The sequence below is a fragment of the Martes martes genome (assembly GCF_963455335.1).
Source record: "Martes martes genome assembly, chromosome: 1".
NCBI classification, from domain to species: domain Eukaryota; kingdom Metazoa; phylum Chordata; class Mammalia; order Carnivora; family Mustelidae; genus Martes; species Martes martes.
Genome location: NC_137888.1, coordinates 12535231 through 12560253, shown reverse-complemented (window position 1 = coordinate 12560253; position 25023 = coordinate 12535231). Strand labels below are relative to the sequence as shown.

Genomic DNA, 25023 nt, shown 5'->3' with positions numbered 1-25023 from the left:
GGTGACAGTGTCCTCCTCGGCCCTGCTCTCCCTGGGATGGAAGGATAGGTGTCAGCACAAGTTGTCATGGTGACGAGGCTCAGCCTACAAAGGGGGACCTTTCCGCTCCGTGATTCGTGATTCACAAAGCAGGCAGCTCCTCGCTGTCTAGAAGCGCTGGTAGAGGGAAGGAGCCTCGTGGATTGTCAGAGCTGCGGGGAAGCTCCTGGGCACGTTTCGCTGGCGTGGAACCTCTCGTCCCCTTGTGCTGACCGTAGGATGCGAAGAAGCTGTCTGTCCTGTCTGGGGCAATCCAAGGGGCAATGAAAGGCACCAGCTGTAAAAGGCAGCACGGAGTGAGGGTCAGGTGTGAGCTCAGACTCCTTTCCGGCCCCTCCTGCCAAATCTCTGGACTTGGGAAAGAAATCCACATTTAGGGACCCCAGGGGCTCTGTTTCTCAGTTTTTGGGAACCCATGATTCAAAGAAAGGGGCCTGGTTTCCTGCCACCCGTTGTGTCCCCCTCCGTCAACCAGAGGCAGTGATTCCATGGGGAACGTGGCATCAGAGGAGGGAGGGTGGAGGGGAAGCTGTGGGAGGGATGGGTGTGACCCGGAACGCTCGCTCCCCTCCCCCACGCTGGCTTCTGTCACCATTGGGCTGTCTGGAGCTGCTGGATGTGTCTTCACTCACCTCCCACTTGGTTGCCACCCCACCCCCAAGAAGGTGATATGCAGCTTCAGGTCTTTTGAAAAGCTCCCATCAGGGCTCTCAGTCCTGGTGTCTGAGAGTGATGTATGGGGAAGTCTTTGGCAGATAGTAACAAGCCGTATACACCTCGGCCTTTCAGTTGATTGGGGCATAGCTCTGGAGGCTGCAGGGGGAATCCCAGGTAGACTCCGTGTGTTGGTACCCTGCGGTGGGGAGTTCTGGTTGGGGAGTCTCTCCCTGTTTAGCCGTGAAGGACTCTGTTTTATTTGTATGAACAAGGTTTCCCTGGAGCAAGTCTGGGTTAGCTGATCGTGGAATGTTCTCTAGGGGATGAGGCCACGGGACGCATGCCTAATTCGCAGGGATGGCATCAGTGAGGCCCCTTTGAGAAGCTGTTGATAAAGCTTAAAAAACAAAAAGAAGCCACGCGAGCCAGAGACAGCTTACCAGCAATTTGTTCATTCGGCAAATACGGGTTGAGCCGGGCACTGTGCCGACTTCTGAGTGTGCAACGGGGAGTAAAACAGCCAAACAGCCTTGGTCGGTCCCTGCTCCCGCAAAGGTCATTATTAATGCTCATGTCCCTGGGACAGAGTGACAGGCAGTGCTCTGGGGGCTTTCAAGTATTAACTCATCTCATCTGCCTAACAACCCTTCAAGGGAGTGCTCTGTGATCCCACTTTACAGATAAGGAAACTGAGGCCGGAAGAGTCTTGGGCTCTCAGGCAAGTGGCACTGATAGTGGGTATAGAGCCGGGATTTGACCAAACTGGCTTGACGCTAGAGATGGCCTTAAACGGTCACTCTTCACTGCTTCTACTTCTACAACGTTGTGCTTCCTCTCGTGGGGTTTACATTCTAGTGGGGCAGACAGATGGTTTTTAAATAAGTGGTAAGTTGGGTGTGGGAACGGCTGTGGAGGAGGCAGGTGGGATACAGCAAAGAAGGATGCGGGTGACCTCCAGGGGAGGAGACCTCAAAGCCAGATCCTTAGGATGAGTAGAACTGAACTCTGGGGAGGCGGAGGTGTCAGGGAGAAAGGCCCAGGGCACAGGGAACAGGATGTGGCAAGGCTGGGTGGGGGTGGGGAGGGGAGGTGTGGGAAGGGGTTTGGGTCTCGCCCTAAAGGTCGTGAGAAGCCACTGGAAAATTATAAGCAGGGGGGTAACAACATGTTACGGATTGAATTGGGTTCTCCTCCTGAAAGCTATGCCAGAGTCCGAACCCCCAGTGTCTCAGAATGTGATGCTATTTAGAGAGAAGGTCTTTATAAGGGTAACCCAGTGAACATGAGGTCATAAAATCCAGTCTGACAGATGTCTTTATAAAGGGGGAAATCGGGACACAAGAGAGTCACAGGGGGACGCCATAATGCTGCATCTCCAAGCTGAGAAATACCAGATTGCCAGAAACCACCAGAAGGTCTGGGAGCGGCACGGAGCAGGTTCTCCCTCGTGGCCCCCAGAAAATACCGACCATGCTGACTCTCTTGGCTTGGACTTCAAGCCTCCAGAACTGTAAGAAAATCAATTTCTGTTGTTTAGGCTCTGAAATCTTGGGAAAGGCCAAAAGTAAACTGATGAGTCAAAACTCAGCACTCCAGATCTCAAGAGCCATTCTCCTTCCCAGGAAGTAGGAAGTGATTCCTGTACTGAATCAAGTTCACTAACAGACTAATGAAGTAGACCAATGGAATTCTTGGTCATCCCTTACCCAGCCAAGTGGAAGCCCCCATTAGCCACCCAGCTGAGAGCCCCGTGTGGTTCAACTATAAATCCAAATTCTCAAGCATTGCTGCTACCCATAGGTAAGAGGTTACTGGATGTATGAAAACCGGAAGCAAAGAAGACCACAAAATATGCAGAATTTCATGCAGGCGATGGTGGAGGATTCCCCCGGGAGTAAGAGAGGGCAAGCCCTAGTGCATGAACGCTTTTCAAGAAGCATCTGTGTCATATTTACTAACCTTTCGTGGGCAAAGCAGGCTGCCTGGCCAACCCGGAATCAAGGGGAGAGAGAGAAGCTTTCACCCTGTGACGGGGGGAGCGGTACGGAATGTGTGGGATTTGGGTTTTTGTTTTGTTTTGCAATCAAACACACTTATGGATTGCTATGGACTGCACTGTAGCGCCCCCCCCCCCCCAAATCCATACACTGAAGGCCTAATTCCGCATAATTAGGAATTGAAGTGGAGCCTTTGTGAGGTCATGAGGGTGGAGTGCCCATAATGGGATAACGGTCCTTAGAAGGGAGAGTCCAGACAGCTTGTTTGCTCTCCGACAGTGAGGACAAAGCAAGAAGGTGACTATCTGCACACCAGGAAGAGAGCCCACCACAGCCCGGCCATGTTGGCTCCAGGCTCCAGAACTGTGAGAAAATGTCTGTTGGTTGAACCACCCCATCTGTGGTATTTTGTCATGGTGGCCTGGGGCCACTAACACACGTACTTACCTACTTGCATTACCGGTAAACAATTCCGGCTTTTCAGGGGGCCCAGCTGCGTAGCTGGGTGAGTTCAAGAAGCCATCAGAGGAGAGTTTAATCTGCGTCTGAGGCATCAAGTGGAGTTTGCCAGGTGGAGGAGAGGAGAGGAAGATTTCCAGGCAGAGGGAACAGCATATGCAGAGGCTTGAACATATGAAAACCTGATTATGATCATTCTTGATCCTGGAGAAAATGAAAAACTTCAGAACCTTCTTTAAGAGATTAATTTTCCACTGCTTTGGGGTGTTGTGTCTGAGATACTGGTTGGGTTTCTGTTTGGTGCCCACGACTTTGCTGGCAGAGTTGGAAATGGAAAACCCAAAGAGAATTTAATTTAAAAGGCCGTTTAAGAAAGAGAGCGAAAATGGAACCAATTTTCTTTCTGGGTCAGACACTGTTATTATAAAACATCCCTTTTATCGTTCTGAAACAACAGAATGAAGAATTCACTTCTCAAATCAAGAGCAAACTTCTGCCTCCCAGAGGTTTGGACTTTGAAGGATGGATGGCGCCTTTCTCCAAGACTTCTAGGACTGACTTGGGAAGAAAACCAGCTTGTCACTCATGGAAGTCTTCGGAAGGAGAGCTCTTTCCATAAATGGGGCCCCCGGGACCTTCCTCCTCTAGTGAATCAGGCATTAACAATGTCAGTGGGAAATGGTGTATGCTATCTTGGGGCTTTTCACTATTTTCAGTGGTCTTCATGTTCATTTACGAGTATCTTTAAAGTCATTCGTGTCTTACTTTTAATCGAGATGACTGGCATATCTTGATCTCTAGTGAGCTTTGAGATGTCAGACACGAAACCAAAAATGTTCATTCTGTGGTCGTGAACCATTTTTATGGTTAACTGACTTTTCCTCAGAGTGGCATATATGCTAATTGAAAAGAAAAAACAGACTAATGCAGATGTACTTTTTAAATGAAAAGAATAAAAATTAACTTTATTTTCAGAACATTACAGTGCCCTTTTGAGAACTTCGGTGAATCTCTAAGAGTAAGGAAAATAGAAATTGAGAGTTTGATCCCCGAAACATTGGAAATGTCGTATTGCTTCAACCAAAGCTGCTCTCTGCTCTCCTGGGAGTGCCTGGTGGGGGGTGGGAGTGGGAGGGGGCGGAGTATTTATGTGAAGACCCGTGCCTGTTGGAGGGTCATGTACAACACACCCAGACCACCACCCCAGTCTCACTGAATCTCTTTTCACTTAGTGGGAAAAATCTCTCCCCAGTGTTGTCCCTTTGGGTAGACAAGTTGGCTGAATGGGAGCCATCTTGTTGCCAGCCCTGCTCAGGCATTTAGGCTTTAGACTCTGCTTTTTTTTTTTTTTTTTTTTTTAAGATTTCATTTATTTATTTGACAGAGGGAGAGAGATTGCAAGCAGGCAGAGAGGCAGGCAGAGAGAGAGGAAGGGAAGCAGGCTCCCCGCTGAGCAGAGATCCTGATGCGGGGTTCGATCCTAGGACCCTAGGATCATGACCTGAGCCAAAGGCAGAGGCTTAACCCACTGAGCCACCCAGGCGCCCCTAGATTCTCTCTTGTAAATACTGCCAGATACCACCAGCTACTGCAAGTGGTCAAATGGGGAAGACATTGCATTTTTTTCTCCCATTTATACCCCCTCAAAATGGCAGGAGAAGGAGGTAGAAACAGGAGACCTATGACTTCTTTTGTATAGCTTAGGGCTTTTGACTTTTACCAGAGAGATTTCATTTAGCTTTTGAAATTTTTCAGTTATAAAATCTCGGGCCTTTTCTTTCTTTCTTTCTTTTTTTTTTTTGTAGCTAACGTGTACATGTAAAATAGAAGAGGGAAAGGAGGAAGGAAAGGGGAAGAATAAGTGTTAAAATCCACAATAAATTACTTTCTGCACAGTCCATTTGAAGGAGCAGTCATGAAGTTTGAGATTTTCCAAATGGACAGATCTGTTCCCACTCTACTTTCAAGACTTTATTTTATTTTTTAATATTTTATTTATTTATTTGACAGAGAGAGAGAGAGAGGACAGCAGCAGGCAGAGGGAAAAGCAGGCTCCCCATTGAGCAGGGAGCCCGATGCGGGACTCGATCTCAGGACCCTGAGATCATGACCTGAGCCGAAGGCAGACGCTTAATAACTGAGCCACCCAGGCACTGCTCCTTTCAAGACTTTAAATCAGGAGTTGTATTGAAAGTTGATGCTGAAAGATGGAAAGATGTTGCTTTTAGACAGAGAGTTATTTTTAATTTTTCGGAGGTGATTCCTTTCTTGAAGAATCAAACAGGAGCCGGGTGTGTCAGAAGGTCTCTCCGCTTCGCTGTGGTATAAACTGGACAGTTCCCGAGGAAGCTGCCCGCTGGCCCTGGGGGGACAGTAGCCAGACACCCCCAGGGACCAGCACAGCTCTGTCCCTTAATTTGTCCCTTGCGTCCTCCTAAAGGAGCTGCCCGACTTCTCCAGAAGGGTCCGACTCTGTCTTTCGTCTCTCGGAAGATAGGTGACGCTCCAGCTTTTCCTCCAGGGAGTATCTCATTATCTGACTCAACATGACGACCACCATTGGGCTTCCTGGCTTAACCCCAGAGATTCCCCATCCCTCCATCTTCCTGCTTTTCTCCATTGTCATCTTCTCTTTCCCTTGTGACGCCAGCACATTCCACGCTGGCCAGTACCTTTGGATTTTCTATCATCTAGGAATGGCCTGAGCCTTACTTCTTTCTGTTTGGAAAAACCCACATCGTGTTTGTTGCGTCCTTCATTCCAGTCTCTCATCCCTTTTTTTTCTCTATTTGTGTTCCGGGGCGCTGGGTGGATCAGTCGGTTAAGCATCCGACTCTTGGTTTCGGCTCAGGTCATGACCTTGAGGTTGTGGGATTGAGCCCCGTGTCGGGCTCTGCACCCCGGGTGGAGTCTGCTTGAGAATCTCTCTCCCTCCTCCTCTGCCCCTCCCCGCTCACACTCTCTACTAAATAAGTTTAAAAAATATTAAGCAAAAGAACTATTTGTGATTCCTGGGGGCCCCATGTCTGCCACGGAGCAGTTAGAAAGCCCCTGGACCATATTTCAAAAGACACATCAGGAAATTCTGAACATGTCTTGGGACTCCTACTAATTCTGTGGGATTACAGAAGTTTATAAACTGCATTCCGCATTTTTCCCTTGGTATTCTCACATACTTCTGAAATGTCAGAGGGATGAGATTTCCCTTTATCCCGATATTAAACATGTATGAAAAGCCTGGAGGAGAGGAAGGAAGACACTCGATCTAGTTTCTTTATAAAATCTCCTGGGACGGAATGACTCCTCACGTAGATTTCCATTATTATTTGGCAACAGGATACAATTGTACAACAATTGTAGCTTTGTATCTCTGGTTTTTAAAAGTTTAGCGATGAAGCCGATCACGTTTATCAGGCACTGAGTCTGTACCAGGCCCAGAATCCAGTACTTTCTCTGGTATAGTTCATTTGACCCTCATACAGCCTGAGAGGGAAGTACTGTTGTTACCGATGTTTTGTAGAGGAGGGACCCTGGATGAGACCGCGGGGTCCTCTTTAACGACTTGTGACTGTTTATGCTGATGATAAACTTCTCCAAGCGACATGAAATTCTGGGAGTCGGTTTGGTAAAAGAGTCGGTTTTTATAAAAACCACTCGCTCCATCGTGGTTGGACTCCTCTGCCTAGGGTCACCAGCACTGTCTTTAGAACAAGCATCTGTTTCCTTTATCTGGGCTCTCAGCCAGATAATGGAGAAAGGTGGTGACCGGAACGTCTTCTTTTGAAGCCATTTGGTGGCAAGGAGATGTCTCAAAGACACCTTGAAGAAAGGAACTTTCTTCTTCTTCTTCTTTTTAAAAAGATTTTACTTATTTATTTGAGAGAGAATGAGAGAGCATGAAGCGGGGAAGGGTCTGAGGGAGAAGCAGACACCCCGCCGAGCAGGGACCCCGATGTGGGACTCGATCCCAGGACTCTAGAATCGTGACCCGAGCTGAAGGCAGCCGCTTACCCAACTGAGCCCCAGAAAGAAACTTTCATAAAGGCTTTAGAGTTGGTCCTCATGTTACATATTACGTCCTTCAGTCGGATTTCCCTCCATGGTGACCGTAATGTCCTGCCTCCTACAGAATGTAGCACTATTTTATTCTCCCCACCTGTGACAGGAAGCTCTATGTCCCCTGGAGACAAAGGGAAATAGACAAGGTCATAGGGCAGCATTCTTCAAATTGGAGTATCGTATACTGTTCTTGAAAGGGAAGAACATTCTTGGTAATCCCTGGCATTGACTTGAGCTCTTTTTATTTAAGAGTTGAGTTACCTATATTGACTTGAGTAATTTATATTTTATTTAAGTATTGCTTAATGTACGTGAACGTATGCTACATAAGATTAAACTCCTTTTGTGTATGGCCCTGCACAAATAAAGACCCAAAACTGATTTACAAGTTAAATATAACCGAGACTGAAAGAATCCCCAGATAGTCAAATTAGTCGGGCGCCGTGAGAACAGAATTACTCTAAGAGGTCTGGGCATACGTCTCCTTGCTGGGCACAGGCGCTCTGAGCTGGTCGGCCCCGTGCTGTGTGATCACTTGATTCTCCCCCCTCCCCCATTTTCACCCTTCCAGTGGCTTCCAAACCTGACCTTGCCTCTGAAGCACCTGGAAGGCTTGTGAAAACCCAGGTTGTGGAACCCTATCCCCAGAGATTCTGGGCGGGGCCCCAGAATTTGCAGATCCAAATTTCCAGGTGATGCCTCGCACATTGGGAACCCCTCCTTCCAGAGTTCATTTCTGTTCCTGTCTCATTAGCCTGTGACAGTAAGAGTGCTGTATTTGGGCAAAGGCTGTATATTAGTAAACACAAATGCAAAAGCAAGCTTGGAAATCCAGTGTGTACTTGGTTCTGTGGTGGCCGTCCGGTGGCCTTGGTTGCGACTTGTAGAATGTATATCGCCAAAAGAAACTCAAAAACAGAAGCCCTGAAGATGCGTCCTATATACTTCAGTTTGGGAAACACTGTACCCTTGGGTATTATAAAACATTTACCTGTTGGTGGGGGGAATGATACTGTGTAAGTACGAGGCTTTTCAGCTCAGACGCGAGCAGGGACAGAGAGGACGGGTCTTGTTCCACAACCAAAGGGAGGGAGAGAGCACGGCTTAGTACGGGGGATGCCTTCCTCATGCCTAGAGTTGCCCTGAATGGAATGAGCTGCACTGGGGAGGTTGGAAACAGCGGTCTTGAAGGCAGTTCAGGGGTCCCCAACAAGAACTTTGTGGATGTCCTGGGAGGGGTTCCTGTTCTAAAAGCCGCGTGTCCAAGACCGTTTGAATGCAGAAATTCTACAGCTGGGTGGAGGGGGGGGGGTCTTCTTAGTTTTCTGTCTTGTTGGTCTCCAACAATCCTCCCAGCCAGGATGTTTAGCTCTGGCTCAAATGTTCCCACGACGCAGCCTTGCAGGATAAGTCCTCGAACGCGTCACCAGCCCTCGTGCTCCATCCCTCCACCCCTCCCAACGTCTTCAGTTCTGTCACCATTCCCACCATTTGGCCCGCTTGCCAGGTTTGGGGACAACTTGGCACATTTCCTTGTGATGTCTGTCACTTACTAGCCTTTCTCTCTCTGGCCTGCCGTCCCTCTCGCTCAGCTTTCACGAGCAGCCTGCTGATTTACCGCCCCAGGCTCCCGCTCCCTGTCTGAGCCCCTAAAAGCCACTTCATACCAGACGACTGCTCCCCAGATTGTCTGGCCGTGGAACTTGCATTCGCCCAACATCTGTTCCTGTCCTGGGGTGGGCGTTCCACCAAACGCACAGGAAAATGCTGCCCTACATGGCTCTGTGTGTGCCTGGTTCATTCTTGTCTCCAGATCTTGTCCGCCCAGCTTACCATCCCCATCCCAAAGGCGCAGAAGCTCACTCTCAGATACTCGCCCCTCCCCCAAGAGGCCACCTGTCTTCAAGTATTCACTAAAGATCTCTTTCTCCCTTCATTGAACGCCTCTGTGGTCAGAAGCGGCAGAGTTTCTTAACCCCCTGCATTCATCTCTGCTTGAAGAGATTGTGCTTAGTCACCCGTTGACTTGTTGGCTGTTCCCACAATCCAAGATGGCGGGATCTTGTCTGGTTCACCGCTGCCCAGCACCTCTACCACTGCTCGGGGCAGAGAGCGGGCCAGCAAGTGTCTGTCGCCTGGACGTTTATGTATCTCTCCTTAACTCCACTGTGAGTTGCAGAGGAGAAACTGGGTCTTAACAGTTACTTACGCCTGCAATTTGAGAATGGTTTCTGGCTGGAGCCCATGGGCTCTGTACCTGTCGCCATCATCGGGGCACTGTAATTCAGAGGTGCCTCCGTGGAATTGGGCCCCAAAGGTCTTCATTTCAATCAGTCTCATTGGATTTGTTTTCACTGGAAATCCTATTGCCTGTTTTTAAAACATAGTCCCTTGGGCCCTTTTGAACGCTTGCGACCTCTTGGCGAGGCAGGCATTTCATCCCCATTAGGAAATCTCATCAAAATGATACTAGGTTTGCCCATCAGGAAAATAAAAGTCCTCCAAGAAGATGTTGCCATTGGCTTTGGATATGAGCAGTTAAGCCCACTCAGAAGGTCTTCCGACCACATCTGAGCTATGGGGGCCAGGGCTCGGGGCCGAATCTCACAATGAACAGTGGTATAAAAAGTAAGAGTGGGAAGGAGACACTCCTCCCCCCGCCCACCCTGCCGCCCGTGGAATTCTCTAGTTACAGGCGCAAGGAACAACAGTTTGGGGGAGGAGACTTTTGTTTCAAAGGGCTGACCGGGAACCAGGCCTGCCAGCTGGGCTGTGACTGCCCCCTGCCCTGCGCCCCCCCCCCCCCATGCAGGGTCTTGCATTATATTTTTTGGTCTGCCTTCCTCCAGGCTCCATCTTGTCAGGCATCCTTGGAAGACCACATAATGGTGAGACTACTTTCACTCATGCTAGCATGTTCCTAGCACGTTCCTGGTATTTTTTACAGAATTTGGTCTGGACTTCCTTCCAGAAGGAAGGACATGGTTTCCCTTCCTTAGGGGGTAGCTCTTGAAGTTCCTTGGACTCCTTTGCTCTCCAAGTTGTCCAAGTCTTGGAGGCAATTGTCCAAGTCTTCACAAGCGAGCTTTCACCCATGCCTTTCGCTTTTGCTCCTTCACTGTGGCACCGAGTTTTCTAGAAAGAAGGCCTCTTGAGGTCAGCATGAAAGTGATGGAGCTGAAACTTCGCCAAGCCTGTGCTCTATTTGTCTTCCCCTCCCGGGGACCTCATTCTGGTCTCATGCTTTGGTGTCTCTCTCTTTAGAGGCGTGAACATGTATGCCATGTTGACCGGGACCCTGCCTTTCACGGTGGAGCCTTTTAGCCTGAGGGCTTTGTACCAGAAGATGGTGGACAAGGAAATGAACCCCCTCCCCACCCAGCTCTCCGCAGGTAAGGTGCCCGCTGCCGTGGATTCCGGGTTCCAGGACTTGTGTGCCTATCCGATTTGGTCTGTCCATGAAAGCAGTATTTACTTCACAGAAATGGTATTAGGCCTTTTCCTCGGATTAAACTATGACTCAGGGGTGGTTGAGTTTCCCATGGCTAAGCCACCCTTCACCTCACCTTGGTCCTTTTCTTCTCCATTATAACTCTGAACCCCCAACTTCCTCCTTCCTCCTTCTGCACAAAACACACTCACCGAAAAGATCTTGGAAAAATAATTGCAGCCTTGATTGTTTTAAGTCTCACCATATTATAAGGTTGTCTTTGAAAAAAGCATTTGTAATCACATTTCTATTGTGCTTTCCTCGGTCAATTCCCTGTAAAGAAATACTGCTTTCGTTCAAGTTTGGTCTGTGATTTGTTTCACTGTGATTTGAGGTTTGGAGCCTGTTCGAAAGTTTTTAAATATATGTAGTTTCAGTGACTTGATTAGACTGAATCATCAGGTGTGTTTGGCAAGTACTCTCGAATTTCAGGTGGTTCACGTTTCAGTAAACGGGTCGCCTTGAGATTTGGTTTCAGATCCAGTAAATTAGCACAATTCGTTCTTTTGTTTGGGTCCTGATTCACTTCAAGTTCCTGGCTTCAGGTTGGCCCTGGCGATCATTTAATTGGCTCCTTAGAATAAACAATAAACTCAGCTTCACTGAGATAAGGCATACATAAAAAAAAAAGTAATTATTTCAACTTACAGTACATGGTTTAAAATTTATCACTGTTATGTATTTTTTCTCTTGAGTTTGTTAAGCATCCATGAAGCGGACCTTGAATTTATGGTTGCCAAATGGAATTCAAGCTGAAATGTGTTTTTGTATTTAACGACCTAATTTGGTCTGTACTTTCCCCTTGGTTAGGGAGGGTAGAATCTCTTTGTACCCTTATGCCTGGAAAAGGCAGACAGAGCTCACTATGGATCCCAGGGAGACCCTAAGGACCTGGAGAAAGGCTTCTCATTATTTTAGTCATGATAGGCCAGGCTATGCTGCAGTAACAAATAGCCCCCAAATCTCAGTGGCTTCAGACGACAAAGACTTATTTCTCCTTCATGCCACAGATCTGCGGAGAACTGAGTCCAGAGTTGGAGGATTCTGCCCCTCCTAGTCAGTCGGGGTCCCAGCCTGCTGGAGCAGCTACCATTTCAAACATACCAGGTCCATGTGGAGGAAAAGAGAAGTCTAGATCATATCTCGTTTAGCAATTAAGTCTCCCACCAATGTGCTGTTCATAACTCCTAGCTTTGTAAAGTGTATATCACCTGGCTTCACCCTACTAAAGGGGATGGGGAAATACAACCCAACTGTGTGTCTAGGAGGCAGAAAACTGGTAACATCTGTTGAACAGCGTGAGCGTGAGCCATGGGCTGTGGGAGGAGGAACAGGTGGTTTGGCCCATGGTCCCCGGGATGGACTGTGCAGCAGGACAAGGGCAAGTAGCTCAGCAGCCCAAGAAGTCAGTCTCCTGACTTCAGAACTGACGTTGTTTTGGGGTGCCTGGGTGGTGCCATCTGTTAAGCGTCCAACTCTTGGTTTCTGGTCAGGTCATGATCTCAGGGTCCTGGGATTGAGCCCCGCGTTGGGGTCGCCGCTCAGCATGGAGTCTGTTTGAGATTCTCTCTCTCTCTCTCTCTCCTTCTGCCCCTCCCCCTCGTGCTCCCACTCTCAAATCAATTTCTCAATCTTTAAAAGGCAAAGAACCAACACCGTTTTAACCCCAGTAATTTTACCCAGACTTAGCAGGCTGGACTCTGAGCATTTTCTGATTGTGAAAATTAAATTTACCTTAAAGAAGTAAAAGCACCCCGAAGGTGTTTAAAAAATAGTTCAGAAGAAATTCCAAAGAAGATATATTAGAGATGTTCTGAGCAATTTTAGCATCACTGGGGTTGGCTCCTGCTCTGAGCAGACAGCTTTGACTTTGGCCTTAAGCTCTGTGTGTGCTTTTTAAAGATCTTCACATTCCTAAGGGACTTTGTTGTCTTGACTTGTCAAGCGTGAACAAGCAAGAATTGCATTTCTTTCTTCTTCTTCTTCTTATTTTTTTAAAAGAAGATTTCATTTATTTAAGGGCACCTGGGTGACTTAGTCGGTTAAGTGTCTGCCTTTGGCTCAGGGTCCTGGGATCGAGCCCTGTGTTGGGCTCCCTGCTGGGTGGGAGTCTGCTTCTCTGCCTCTCTCTCTCTCTCACTCTCTCTCTCTGTGAGAGGGGCAGGGGGAGAAGGACAAGCAGACTCCCTGCTGAGTGCAGAGCCCCACACCGTGCTCAGACTCAGGACCCCAAGGTCATGACCTGGACCTAAACCAAGAGTCAGTTGCTCAACCGAGAGAGCCACCCAGGCTCCCCAAGAATTGCATTTCTATATTTGATTTTCCAATTAAGGAATCCAGACTCCTCCCCTAACCTTTTTTTTTTTTTTTTTAAACTATTGGGATATATAAGTATTTCTCCTCAACAAGGGCTCATGCCAGCTATTAAGTGTGGTGTTTGTTCAGGAAATCTAGGCTGCTGACTTGGGTTGTCCAAGTGTATGGCTCCGGAAGGCAGCCCATATATCCGCCTGCCTGCTCACAGATGGGACTTGACCCGAGCCACTGGGGCCCTGAGCTCCGTGCTGGCCATCTTACCTTGTTTACACAGTGAAGGACCCCAGTTTTGGAGATGAGCCCCTGGCCTCCTGACAACCCCCCATTTCTCCAGCCCTTTGCCCTTTACATTCTGCCAGGTTTACCCCTTCTTCCCAACCAGCCTGGCCCACCTTCATGTCTGATACCATGTGGTACCATCTTGTTTATATCCAGAAATACTCGCTCTCCAGCAACAAGAGTAGCTTTTCATATGAAAGTGCTTTTCACATTATCCTTTTGTTCTCATAACAATCCTGCAAGGTAAGTACTCTTAGTCCCAGTGTATCAGTGAGGAAACTGAGTCTCAATGCACTTATGTAGCTTCTCTGTTTTTGAATTTATGTCTGCTCAACTCCCAAACCTGGGTTTTCCTCCTAGACTGGGCTGCCTCTCTCCCTTTATTTTACTGGGTATAAGATGCTTCCCTCCCCCCCAGATTTGGGGGAATTATTTATTATTGCTTTTATATTCTGAGTAATGTCAGAATTGGGATGTCCAGATGTAAATATGCCAGTTTCATTAAGCATCTCACCAACACCCTTATTTTATTTTTTTAAAAGATTTTATTTATTGATTTGAGAGAGAGAGAGAGCGTGCATGTGTGCACAATTGGGGTGAGGGGCAGGGGGAGAGGGAGAAGCAGACCCCCGGCTTCGGGCTCTGCAGGGAGCCCGATGCAGAGCTCATCCCAGCACCTGGGATCATGACCTGAGGCAAAGGCAGACGCTCAACCGACTGAGCCCACCCAGGTGCCCCTCACCAATGCATCTTTAATTTAATGACTCTGTCACTCATATTTGCAATGATCTCTATACATCGATTGTATAGTAGTACTCTTTTTTAGATTAAGTTGGGAGCATTTTTGCCCAGTTGGAAGAAAAAAGACAGTGTTACTGCTTTTGTGAGTCCTTCAAGCATGCTTTCGAAGAATTGCCCCTCATCTCCACCACGTAGCTTGGAAACTGAAGCTTCTGGGACCTTTCCAGTTCTTGCTTCTAGACAGTCTCTCTCGGCTTGTTGGCACTTGGCATATCACAGCGTCGGGAATGCCTTTCATGGCTTACATATTTTTCAGACAGCTTGTCTTTACATCTCTACATCTCAGTGATGGTGCTTCCACATTCCAGACAGTCATTTCCGAGCAGGAGAATTTTGTACCACGAAGTCAGGGAAGTGAAGCCGAAGGGGAGGTGTTCGCAGTTGCAAGGGAGATCTCTGAGAAGCCAGCGCCAACGGAGATCTCTGAGAAGGTCCAACTGTCATATAACTTGTTGTTGCTTTTGCCTCGGAGGTGGTAGGGAGGGAGCCTCGAGTGGGGATGGGACTCCACTTGTGTCTGATGGGCTCCCCTTCGACAGAAGGTCCCGTGGCTGTGTCTGTGGCCTCTAGCCCTTTCCCTAGGCACGGTGTCAAGGTGCTCACACACACCGGTCCAGACTATGGAAAGCAGACGCCTCCTGGAGGAAAGTAGGTTTTGCACCAGAGAAGTGTGTGTTGCATGTGATATGGGGCTCAGAGAGAGAGCTCTCTGTGTGGGTCATCCCTACCCTGGGGCCTGAATGGAGACCCTAGTGACTAGCTTCGAAGAGTGGAGAGCCACGAGAGACCCGTGCCTGCCATGGCTTTCTAGGACAGTGGAGAATTTTAATTCCTCTTGCTCATGAAACATTGGGATTTTCAAGATCGTTAAGACAAACTTTGGAGAACTCTCCTGATATTTTCAAAGTCCTTTTTGGATAGGAACGCAAAGTCGGAGTCCTTTTTGGATAGGAACGCAATGTCGGTGATGTCCAAAGAAATAAAATTCATCGGTAGAGATCAGAACTAAAATTACTTGTGCTCATCAGCAATTTGCGAAGACGGCGAGCGCGTGGTTCTGAAAATAGAACAGAAACACACATCCAGTCTGTTCTTACCATTTCTGGTTAATCATACTCTGAAAAAGCCCGGCGGTAGCCTTGTTGTACAGGTCCTTTGAGGGTAAGCGACAGAGATGTCTCAGAAACGTCATGAACTCGCAGCCTCCACATTTCAATTGAGGAAGCCCACATCTTTTTGTTTGACCCATAGACAGCCCTGATCAGGCATCCAGATGACTCTGGATGTTGGGGAGTCGAGAGAAGGGAGATAGAGGTTCTGGAAAGAGGAACTTTTTTTTTTTTTTAAGCAATCTTGCTTTTCATACTACTGAAGAATATTTTAGGAAAGTTTTATTTGGAGACCCCACTATAAAACTCAGAGTATTAAATGTACCTTGTGAGCGAGCTGGCGTCTGCACATATATTTTTACCCACGCTGTTCTTAATGAGAAATGACCTTCTGGTGACCACACCAACTGGATGGGAGCCCACTGGGGGAGTTACCGGTGGCATGACCAAGTAAAAGTTGTTTCTTTCTTTCTTTCTTTTTTTTTTTAAGATTTTATTTATTTATTTGTCAGAGAGAGAGAGTGCACATAGGCAGGCAGCAGGAGAAGCCAATTAGGACTATGTTCTAGAGTCTGTTACTAGGTATACGGGAAATTGAATATCATGGACAAAGCTATGTAAAAGGATATTTTTTATAGTGCCAAGATGATATAAGATTCTATGTTCCTTCTCCGCAAGAGAAGGAGCATGGAATGAAAAGAAAATCGTAGACCCACAACTCAAGCAAGACAGACCATCTTCATTTGGAAGTAATCCCTGGCATTTTGCCCATATGTGTTCATGTGTATTCTCCTGCTAGCAGTCTGGGAGCCTGTGACCTTCCTGTGAATTACACGCATGTTTTCCAACGTCATGCCGTTGTCCCACATTGTTATAATCTTCAAGGATGCAAATACCTACTTAGAGATGAACCAGCTTCCTATCCTTAGTGCCCAGGTGGACGGCAGGTGCTCTATTAATAATAATACTCATCTAATGAAAAGAGACCCAGGGCTTTTGAAAATCATTTTCGCCTGGGATGGAAAGGAAAGGGGGCTGGGAGGATCGTATAGTTTGCCAGTTGCTTCTCATACTCTTTCCTTACATACCACGCTCAGCGTAGCTGATGTGACCACAGCCAACTTCGGTCGGCTGCAAAATAAGGACAGCCCTAAATGGCATACTTTTTGCCAAAGCAGCCCCTTCATTTTGAGGGAAAGCACAAAAGGAAAGGGCCCATCAAGTAGACATGGGTTTACTGGAACTTTGTACACAAACGAGGCGTTTGTGTACAACTTGGGGGGCTGTTACAGAGTTTCCTTACACTTTCCTTCAACCCGGCTCTCTGATTGGGTTGGCCGTGTGGGCGCTCTGGCTGGTCTGGGCACCGTGTTGTCCATTCAGAGTCTGGGGACTACGTGGGCAGCCACGTAAAATGCCTTTAAAAGAAAGAACCAGGGGCGTCTGGGGGGCTCAGCTGATTAAATGTTTGACTCTTGATTTCAGCTCAGGTGGTGATCTTGGGCTTGTGGGATGGCGCCCTACGTCTGGCTCCATGCTGGGCGTGGAGCCTGCTTAGGATTCTCCCTCCCGCTTACCTTCTGCCCCTCCCCCACCCTAAAAAAAAAAAAAAGACCAGAAGGAAAGCAGGACCTCTCTTGGTGTCTTGAGACTGTGTGTCACATGGTGAGGGGCACGTTAGAGGGTATAATTTAGAGTGCCTTTACCCCCTGGTTCTTTTCTGAGTACTTACTCAAAAACCCACCTTGGGGACAACATTTTCTTTTTACTTGCTTTTATCCCTTCAAGCCTGGAAATGGAACAGCTCTTGGGCTTATCTTTAGAGACGGGCTGCGAGATTGGAGCACAGTCCGTCCTGGGACGTGCGGGGCGTGGGGAGACCCAAACTGGTTGTTGCTTCACCGTGTACCCTTGGACAGATATCTTAAGCTCTTTGGACTTGAGGCACCCGGAGATCCAGGGAACAGACCAGTGCCGGCCGGGACTCAGGAGAGGGGGCGGACCACCTGCCTTGAGTCTTGGGGGCATCTGCGTTCGGCCTGTAACATGGGTATGTTTGCCCAATGTCTTTCCAGGTGCCATCAACTTCCTGCGCTCTCTTCTGGAACCAGATCCTGTGAAGAGACCCAATATCCAGCAAGCACTGGCGAACCGCTGGCTTAACGAGAATTACACGGGCAAAGTGCCGTGTAACGTCACCTATCCCAACAGGTAACCAAGTACACACAGAGGGACCCCTTCTCAGGCCGGATGGGGCTGCCTTAGGAGCCCCGAATCCTTCTAGAAGCGGTCGGTGATTTAAGGAAAAGCTGCGTTTTCTCGTAGCGGCCCACCTCCCCCCCGCCCCTCCGCGCCCACATACCCTCAGCACATGAGAGGAAGTGTAGATGGGGCCATTCCATGTGGTTGTGCCGAGTGTGCCCGGCTTGGGACACCCAGCAGAGGGGGGCTGGAGGCCGGAATCCGTGCCACAGTCCCCTGGCGACTTGCATCTTCAGAGTGGCCCCTCTTTCTAATTCACACAAAAGGACCGTTGGGACTAGCTGTGGCCTGAGTGAGTGTGTGTGTGTGTGTGTGTGAGTGCGTCTGTGACAGTATCTGGTTGTGTCTGAGTGCGTGTGAGACCCATTCCCGAGCCCTCCTGCCAGCCTCAGGCAGAACCCAGCGGGACGGTCCCTCTTCTCGTTCAGCCCACCCCGCGGGCCCTTCTGCTGCTGCTGCTTTGCTCCCGTGTTGAGCTCCTGCTTAGAATGTTGGGGGCAGGAAGAAAAGGCGGTAGAAGGAAACAGTTGCTTCAGGCCACGTTTCCCTGTGGACTTCCTGTGAGGGCTTCTCCTTCGCAGCTGCCAAGAGGAGAACGCTTCAGGCGAGGCTTGCAGGCGGGGATCCACAGCGTGGAGACCCTGAGGGGCACCTCCACACACGTCTCCACTGTTGCCGTGCTGACTACGGATTTGAAAACAAGTACGAGAAAACATTGCCTCGTGCTTCCTGCCTACTCATTGGACATATTGTTAACTGCCCCCGGGGCGAAGGCATGAGGCCTCTCACCTTGGTTCGTTTACAGCAAACATGAAGACTGCATGAGTCAAATACCTTTCAGGCCTGAGACCCACGCTCGAGGGCCTGGGCCTGGTCACTCTGGTCTGAAGCCCAGATGAGAAGAAGGACTGCTGATGAAGGGGGGACAGATCTTTTCAAAATGTCCAGAAAGTTCTAGAAACATCCACCAAGCTGTAAGAAAGCTGTCACCCTGAGTTCTCCAAATTGGATGGACAAGCAGGGCTCTGTCTTGGGGAGAAAGTTCCTGAAGAACTTAAGAGGCCACAGGTGGAGTCTGCCTCGAGTGCTACTGAGCCAAATGTACCCTCCCTGTGGCTGTGGATGAGGTGGTTTCACTCCATAGCGATCGAGAATTCTAGCAGTTGACTCTTGAGATGTAACTGAAGCAAAGTCTAGGTTACTTAGGTTACCAAGGGAACCTGGAAATAGATTGCTGGTTTCCAACACTAGCTCCACTTGGCCCGTATCTGAAACAGACACCAGAAATATTACCTCAGTGTGAGACGGAAAGCAGAGCCGAGGAGCCGTGCCTCATTACCTGTGCTCGCGAAAGACGAAAGACGGCAGCACACAGGTGTGCTTTCCCTTAGAGGAGGGGGTGCTGGTGGCAGCCACATGAGTCATTAAGCTAATGTAATCACTGCCTAAATGAGCGTAATCAATCCACTCAGCATGGCAGCTGTTCGGAGGAAGCAGCGCTAGTATTGGAAATCTAGTCTCCCCCACCTTGTTGGCCACATAGTCATTGACAAAGAATCACATCGTGGTGTCTCATGCTATAGCTTCCCACGGGCGGTAGTCAGTATTTGTAAATTCAAACTTAAATGCAAGGATCCTCTGCTGGTTTTTGCCAGGTGAGCAATTTTTTGCCTTTGGACTCGGGTCAGAAACATAAAAGCTGCCCATGAACTAGTTGGCCTGTGAAAATGGTTAAGATCATGTATATTAAAGAAAACAACCACTTGCTGTTTTCTGTTTATACACGGCCCACTGCTCATTTTGTACCAGAGGCAAAATCATGTTCTGTTTAAAAGTTTTAGATTTAAAGAAATTTAAAGAGATTTAAAGAAACTCTTGCAGGAGGTTGGTTTTTTAGTCTTGACTTTGAAAAATGCGTAAGGCACAAAAAAAAAAAAGAAAGAAAGAAAAATTAGAAAGGAACAGTGCTTTTGATAGTTATTTTTCTGGTTTGAACAGAGCATAGATAATTGGGGTCAGAGCGTGTGATCAGGGAAAGGAATACAGACTATATCATAAAGTATATTTTATAGCTTCCCAACAAGCCTAGCCTCAGATGTCATTATTTTAGATGTCGTTAAAATGTTTTACTTTTGGGAAAGAGCGAAAATATGGGGCTTATGTTTTATATCACTCTTCCGTAAAGCCTTCTGTTAAGTCGTTTCGGCTTCCAAGTTGATCTCCAAAAGGCAAGAGGAAAGTATCTTTAAAAGTCAACTTTTTATAATAAATATTCATGCCAGTCAGTCAACAGTTTGCTGTGCAGGGAGCCAGCCTCCCTGTGCTAGGAGCAGATCTTTTTAGGGAGGTGACCTTGGCTGCTTTCCTCCATCTCCCTGCTGGAGCCTGGACAGTCTCCCACCGTCCACTTCGCTCCGGGGGTGGGCGGGAGGGAAAGGAAGTCATTGACTGGTGTTCTGGAATGTTTTACCAGGGTCTATATCGTTCAAACACGGGGAGATAGTAAGCAAGTAACTGATATTGCGGACTTCCAAATATACATGTTGCTTCCTGAAAATGTTTGGTACTCCCAGTCAACGGAGTCGGCAGAGTCTTTTGGCAGAGCTCTCTTTTTTCTGAGGACAGGAGATATGAAGGGCAGAGATGGGGTGCCTGACCCTGCTTACTGCCCCCTTCTCACCTCCATCCCCCAACCTCACCCTGGAGGCACCCCACTTCTTGATCGCTCTCTCTTCCCGGGCTTGCTCCGCGTAGAGGGCGGGATACAAGACGTGCTGCCGAGGGTGGCACGGTGGTTGATTGGCCACGGTCGGCTCACATACCCGCGATCTGATTGGCCAGGGGTGAGGCCATGTGGCCGTGCTCTGATTGGCCAAGAACTAGGTACAGGGCCATGGTCTGATTGGCCAGGGGCAGGGCCACGCCCACACAGGCATTGCTGGGTAGTTTCCAAAATGGACCCTTCTGCTTTAGTAAGTGCTTTGTCAAAGTTCAAGTAATTGCATTGTTTTTAAACAAACGTTATTATTATTATTATTATTATTTACCACTAGTCATTCCTACCCCCCTCCCATCCGTTATTGAGAATTTGGTTTTGTGGCCAACAAGGAGGGGAAGGCAGATTTTGTGGTTCCTTGGGTGCATTTTCTGAATGGCACTTACGTGTCTAGCGAGGGAGTGTGCGGCCATGGGTTACACCGATGTGGGTTGGAAGGTGGGCTGCCGACTGAGGTCTGCTCCTGCCCCCCTTTTCAGCCGGCCTGTAAATTCGGCAAGTCAGTTTCCTCTTCTGTATCATTCTGGACTTGTTCTGTGTGGTTTCTCGGGGTGTTATGGTCTGAGGTCCCATAAAAAGTGTCCTTGGACCCTTGGTGGAGGGTTGGTGGGCTACAGAGCTCTCCGGCCGGTTGCTTGCCTTCTGCTCAGACTGCCCTATTTATAGCTCTCTTAAGGGATTTAGAATGTTCTAGTTGATGATGTACCCCCACTACCCTCACACACGTGCTACACTTCCCAGCCTGCTTGCTTGTTCTCCGCAGCCCTTCCATGTGTCTGTCTATTGGAGAGCTGCTGAGTGTAGAGGTTTAGCATCCAGACTCCAAGCCAGACTCTACCTGAGGGTGTGCTCCTTCTTGCCTGTGGGAGCCCGAGGCAGTGCACTTCACAGCTGCGGGCCTCAGTTTGTCCCGTCTGTAACATGGGGATCATCACAGTACCCACTCATAAGATTTTCATGAAGACTAAATGAACTAATTTCGTCTGTTCCCTACTGGAATGTTGACTCCATGAGACAAGGACTTGTTGAAGGAATGAATAAGTGAATGAGTGGATAAGTAGATAAATGAGTAGCAGGCATTCCGTTCTAACCAAGGAGTTTATCTTCGTAATACGCCTGTGAAGAAGCTCTAATCTGTCCTCCCAGAGCACCCTCCTTTACACCGGAGCCCCCAGTTCCCTCTGTGAATGCGGGATCTCACACTGTTCCTTTAAACGCAGTATGGTTTGGCTCGTGAATGTGCTCCTTTCCGAGCTCCTTTTGAGCTTACGCCCAACTCAAGTGTGGGCTCTACCTGTGTCCAATAAACACATTTTTAGAAAAGACTGTTGGATTGTAAGAAATTCGAAGCTCATTGGGGAAATTTGAGTATAGTCTAGATATTAGAGAATACTACGGATTATTACAAATTATTAAATTATTGGGTATATGGATGACGTTGTGATTCTGCAGAAGATGTCCTTGGATCTTAAAGGAGCACACTGGGGTGTGTAAGAACGAAAGGTCACGATGTCTGTGGCTTAAAATGCTTGAGCACTAAATAAACAAGTAAAAAAATAGATGAAAATAGGGCAAAGTGTTAACAGTGGCGTATTCTGGTTTTGGGTACACAAAGGGTATTTATACTCTTCTTACTAGCTTTCCGTCTGTGTGACATTGTTCAAAATAAAAAAGGTCAAGTGAATGAATGGATAGGTGGATGGATGGACACGATTGTCCATTGGTGCTCTGATTGGTGGGGGGCAGTGGGTGCTCTGTTATGCCATGTTTGTGAGCATCGCTAAGGGGGTCCTGGTGCTTCTCAGTGGAGGTGGAGAGGTGACCGGTGCTCTCTTTGCTGGGCAGGATTTCCCTGGAGGACCTGAGCCCGAGCGTGGTGCTTCACATGACGGAGAAGCTGGGTTACAAGAACAGCGACGTGATCAACACTGTGCTCTCCAACCGCGCCTGCCACATCCTCGCCATCTACTTCCTCTTAAACAAGAAACTTGAGCGCTATCTGTCAGGGGTGAGTGGGGCCCTCGTGGCAATTTTCTCAGCTCTCCGTGGAAAAAGGAGCTCTTACACCTGGAGTATTTCTCAGTTGCTGACACTTGATCTGAGCTGTTAATTTGAACTAATGGGAGGCTGGGTTTCTGAATGTGGGATAAAGTAGTAGCAAAACCTGCTTCTCAGGTGGCTGGTGCTTTTTATCTGAGGTGTTTTTCAAACATCCTCCCACAGAGTTAACCCCCCGGGCGGCACGGGGAGACATTCAAGCCACTTTTCCCTTCAGTTTCTCTGTTGCCTTCTCTGTCTGCCTCTGAGCATCTTGGGTTCCTGTGTTAAAGGCATCGGGGACTTCTGTGGTCATACACGTTGGGGAGCAGTGCCTCTCAGGCATTCATCTCTAAAGCATGGCTTATGAGGAGGCCATTATTTATATGGACTTCTCTGGAAAGTAAAAGGAGGCCCTCACCCCGTGAGAGTCACCCTTCATGACAGTGCTATTTAAAGTCATGTGATAGGCAACCCAGTGTTCCGCAAAATTCCACTAAACAATCGGCTTTGAAACCTTTTGTGAGGTTTCTGTATTAGGGCTAAAGGCGATAATCTGCCTAGAATTGGGGAGATGATATTCCCCTGCCGGGGCAGAAAGGACCATGCAATAATGCCCAGAAGACAGGATGGTCAGAGTGTATCTCTTCAGCAAACAGATTTGGGAGATGTCTAGAAAACGTTGCTGGATCGACGAAGAAGCTCATTGGGAGGTTTGTCAGACAGTTGGCCGAGACTGCAGATGTTTCTAAGCTGACTCAGCTTGGGGAATTTGCTAGACTTTGCTCCAGCGGGAAATTATCCACAGAAGTACTTCTTGGGTGAACCACCCAAGGAAAGATGTACACAAGGAGAAGCATTCTCAACAGTAAAAAGCTTTTAAAAATAAGAACAGTGTTTTATGGAGGGGAAGAAAACGTGCTTTGTGTAAGCAGTGACGGGATGACGCTTCTGATGGGGACAAATACTCAGCTTTGAGACTAGATGTTAGAAATGGTGTCACCATTGCAGGAAAGCTACTGTAGGAGAGGAGTGGAGGCCAGAAAGACAGGACCCTTGACACAGTATTTTTTTTTTTAATTAAGAATTATTTATTTGGGAGAGAGCGAGAGTGCACGCGTGAGTGCATGTGCAAATGCTGGGGTGGGGGGCAGGGGGAGAGAGTCTTAAGCAGAGTCCATGCTGAGCCCAGAGACTGCGGCAGGGCTCGACCTCACGACCCTGAGATCAGGACCTAAGCCGAACCTAAGAGTTGAACACTTAACTGGCTGCACCACCCAGGTGCTCTGACACAGTATATTTTTTGTACCATTTTATTATGTGATAAGGAATAAGAAAACCTCTTGTACCCTGCCCTGTTCTCTGCTCTCCCATGATGATGAACCTAAGAGAGAGCGGACTTGAAGTCCTTCCCATTGCCTTTTTATAAGAAGACCACATGCCCCATGTTTCTTATCTTATCCTTTTAAATTCCTATTTGATATATGTTTTATCAAGTATGTGATCTGTTAGTACAGTGGTACGTGCTTATAGTTACAAATAAATATGCATGTATTATAGGTGCCTTCATATACCTTTTTCACTCATATGAGTTCAAGGTCACACCGTCTGGGGACCACTGTGGTAGAAGATAGTAGTTAAGAATTTAAATAGCTGTCGGGTGCCTGGGTGGCCCTGTTTGGTTGGGCGAGTGCCTTCGGCTCAGGTCATGATCCCGGACTGCCGGGATCGAGTCCCACATGGGGCTCCAAGCTCCATGGGGAGTCTACTTCTCTCTCTGACCTTCTCCCCTCTCATGCTCTCTCTCTCTCAAATAAATAAGATCTTAAAAAGAAAAAGAATTTAAATAGCTGTCAAGGAAAAGGAAGAAAATAGGATCAACACCCTGATTTTTTTTTTCAAATGATGACTGTTGTTCAAAAATTAGTTTTTAGAAAGTGTCTCCCTGAAGCTGACTATCAAAGTCACAGTTCTATATTTAAAGGCTGAAATTGCTACTTTCTTAAACAAGCTGGCCGAGTCGAACGTTATTTTGGCAGAACTTGTTTGGACGCCGATCGATAAGATGGAGGGACTTGGGGTTTTTTGTTTTGTTGTTGTTGTTGTTTTTAAAGATTTATTTATTTATTTGACAGATCACAAGTAGGCAGAGAGGCAGGCAGAGAGAGAGGGGGAAGCAGGCTCCCCACTGAGCAGAGCCCGATGTGGGGCTCCATGCCGGGACCCTGAGATCATGACCTGAGCCAAAGGCAGAGGCCCTGCCCACTGAGCCACCCAGATGCCCCTGTTTTGTTGTTTTTTAAAGATTTTATTTTTAAGTAATCTCTATACCCAACTTGGGGCTCGAACTCACAACCCCAAGATCAAGAGTCGCACACTACTGACTGAGCCAGCGAGGCACCCCAAGGGACTTTATTTTTTATTTTTTTTAAATGCATTTACTTATGTTTAGACAGAGAGATTGAGTGAGTGAGCACGCACCATGAGAAGGGGTGGGGCAGAGGGAGAAGGAGAAATCCCAAGCACACTCCACACTGAGTGCAGAGCCGAACACGGGGCTCGATCTCACAACCCTGAGATCATGACCTGAGCCAAGACCTAGAGCCTGGCACTCAACCCACTGAGCCACCCAGGTGCCCCGGGTCTTTAGTTTTTAAAATATTTTCTTTCTGCTGCCTGCCTCCGTATGTACAGATACAAATTTCGGTGACTCACGCTCCTCCTAAACAATCACTGAAGCTC

General features: G+C 48.0%; 1 protein-coding gene across 1 annotated transcript in view; it reads left to right on the top strand.

The window, feature by feature from the left end:
- Nucleotides 1-25023, top strand: part of HUNK (hormonally up-regulated Neu-associated kinase) — a gene marked incomplete at its 5' end in the record, with an annotated part of 99139 nt that overhangs the window by 59354 nt on the left and 14762 nt on the right. Inside the window, 3 exons of the mRNA XM_080817474.1 lie at nucleotides 10476-10603; nucleotides 17282-17417; nucleotides 22090-22252. Coding sequence (XP_080673600.1) covers nucleotides 10476-10603; nucleotides 17282-17417; nucleotides 22090-22252 — 427 coding nt within the window. The remainder of the gene's footprint in view (nucleotides 1-10475; nucleotides 10604-17281; nucleotides 17418-22089; nucleotides 22253-25023) is intronic.